Genomic DNA, 1,329 nt, shown 5'->3' on the forward strand with positions numbered 1-1,329 from the left:
GCCTGTGCCCAGGAATCTGGCAGAGACTGAGCCAGCACGGCTGGTGGCAGCAGGGCTGGGCGATCCTGGGGTGACTTTTCCTTATCATCTGGCTCAAGGGTGTTGCTGGTCACTGTCCTGCACGTGCCAGTGCCTCTTTGGGGACAGTGTGTGACAGCTAGCTCTGTGGGCAGCTGGGCATCTGCAGGGAGGGCACTGGGGTCTGCTGCAGACAGTAGCCCCCCATGAGGGTGGGAGCCCCTTTGGGGTACAGGCACTGAGCAGGACTGGTCACCCCCACTTACCTCAGCTCTCCCTTGCAGTGATCCGAGCCAAGGCTGTCTCTGCGAAAGAGGTGGATTCGGGGAATGATATATATGGGAACCCAATCAAACGCATGCAGTATGAAATCAAGCAGATCAAGGTAACAGAACACATAGAAGTAAGAGGACAGGGGGACAGGGCAGCCCCCACACTGGCCACTCACTCCTGTCTGCTCCCCAGATGTTCAAGGGCCCTGACCAGGACATAGAGTTCATCTACACGGCCCCGTCCACCGCCGTGTGTGGCCGGCTGCTGGACATCGAAGGGAAGAAGGAGTATCTCATCGCAGGTAGGCACCGTGAGGGAGGGCTCGCAGGAGGCACTGGGGAAGTGCAGTCCCTGCTGCCTCATGTGCCCTCTGAGACACCTGATGTGTGTGCCTGCTCCCTGGGCATGTTCCCCCCCCTGCCCCTCCTGCTCCTGCCACCAGCCCTCAGGGGATCCCCAGGCTGTATCCTGGCAGTGCTTGGCAGGGCTGGGGTGGGGGCAGCTGGAGGATGACTCTCTGTTCCCTGTGGGTTACCAGGGACAGTACACAGAGGGCCCCCAAGTTAACAAGGGATCCCAGGGCACTTGGAGACCCCCTCAGCTGTCTGTTTGGCCTCTTCCCAGGCAAGTCAGAGGGCAATGGCAAGATGCACATCACGCTCTGCGACTTGGTCTCCACCTGGGACTCGCTGACCCCGACCCAGAAGAAGAGCCTAAACCAGCGGTACCAGATGGGCTGCGAGTGCAAGGTGAGAAGCTGGGCTGCCCTCTGCATGCCTCCTGCATGTCTGCAGCCCCCAGGCAGGGATGGGCTCTGTGGTGAGATGCTCTTCCCTGTCCTTGAAGGATGATTCTGTGCAGGGACACAGCACATGGCTGGGCAGACTGGAAGGGTGGCTGAGCCTCTGGCTCCCTCCAGCTGGGAACTGAGGCCAGCCCTGGGACCTGCACCCAGAGGTTCCTTCAGTCCCCCTGCATCAGGGTCACAGCCCTGCCATGCCCTGCAGGGCAGGGTCAGCCTGGATCCCTGTCCAGACA

At 60.9% G+C, this 1,329-nt stretch overlaps 1 protein-coding gene across 1 annotated transcript; it reads left to right on the forward strand.

The window, feature by feature from the left end:
• Positions 1-302: 302 nt before the first annotated feature.
• TIMP2 (TIMP metallopeptidase inhibitor 2) lies at positions 303-1,040 on the forward strand (the record flags this gene model as incomplete). The annotated part of the gene is made up of 3 exons (XM_009069742.1): positions 303-403; positions 484-592; positions 916-1,040. Coding segments are annotated over 3 exons (335 nt in total), but the record flags the coding sequence as incomplete, so codon positions are not given.
• Between the last annotated feature and the right edge of the window lie 289 nt (positions 1,041-1,329).

Source organism: Acanthisitta chloris, unplaced genomic scaffold (genome assembly GCF_000695815.1).
Source record: "Acanthisitta chloris isolate BGI_N310 unplaced genomic scaffold, ASM69581v1 scaffold24552, whole genome shotgun sequence".
Taxonomy (NCBI): Eukaryota; Metazoa; Chordata; class Aves; order Passeriformes; family Acanthisittidae; genus Acanthisitta; species Acanthisitta chloris.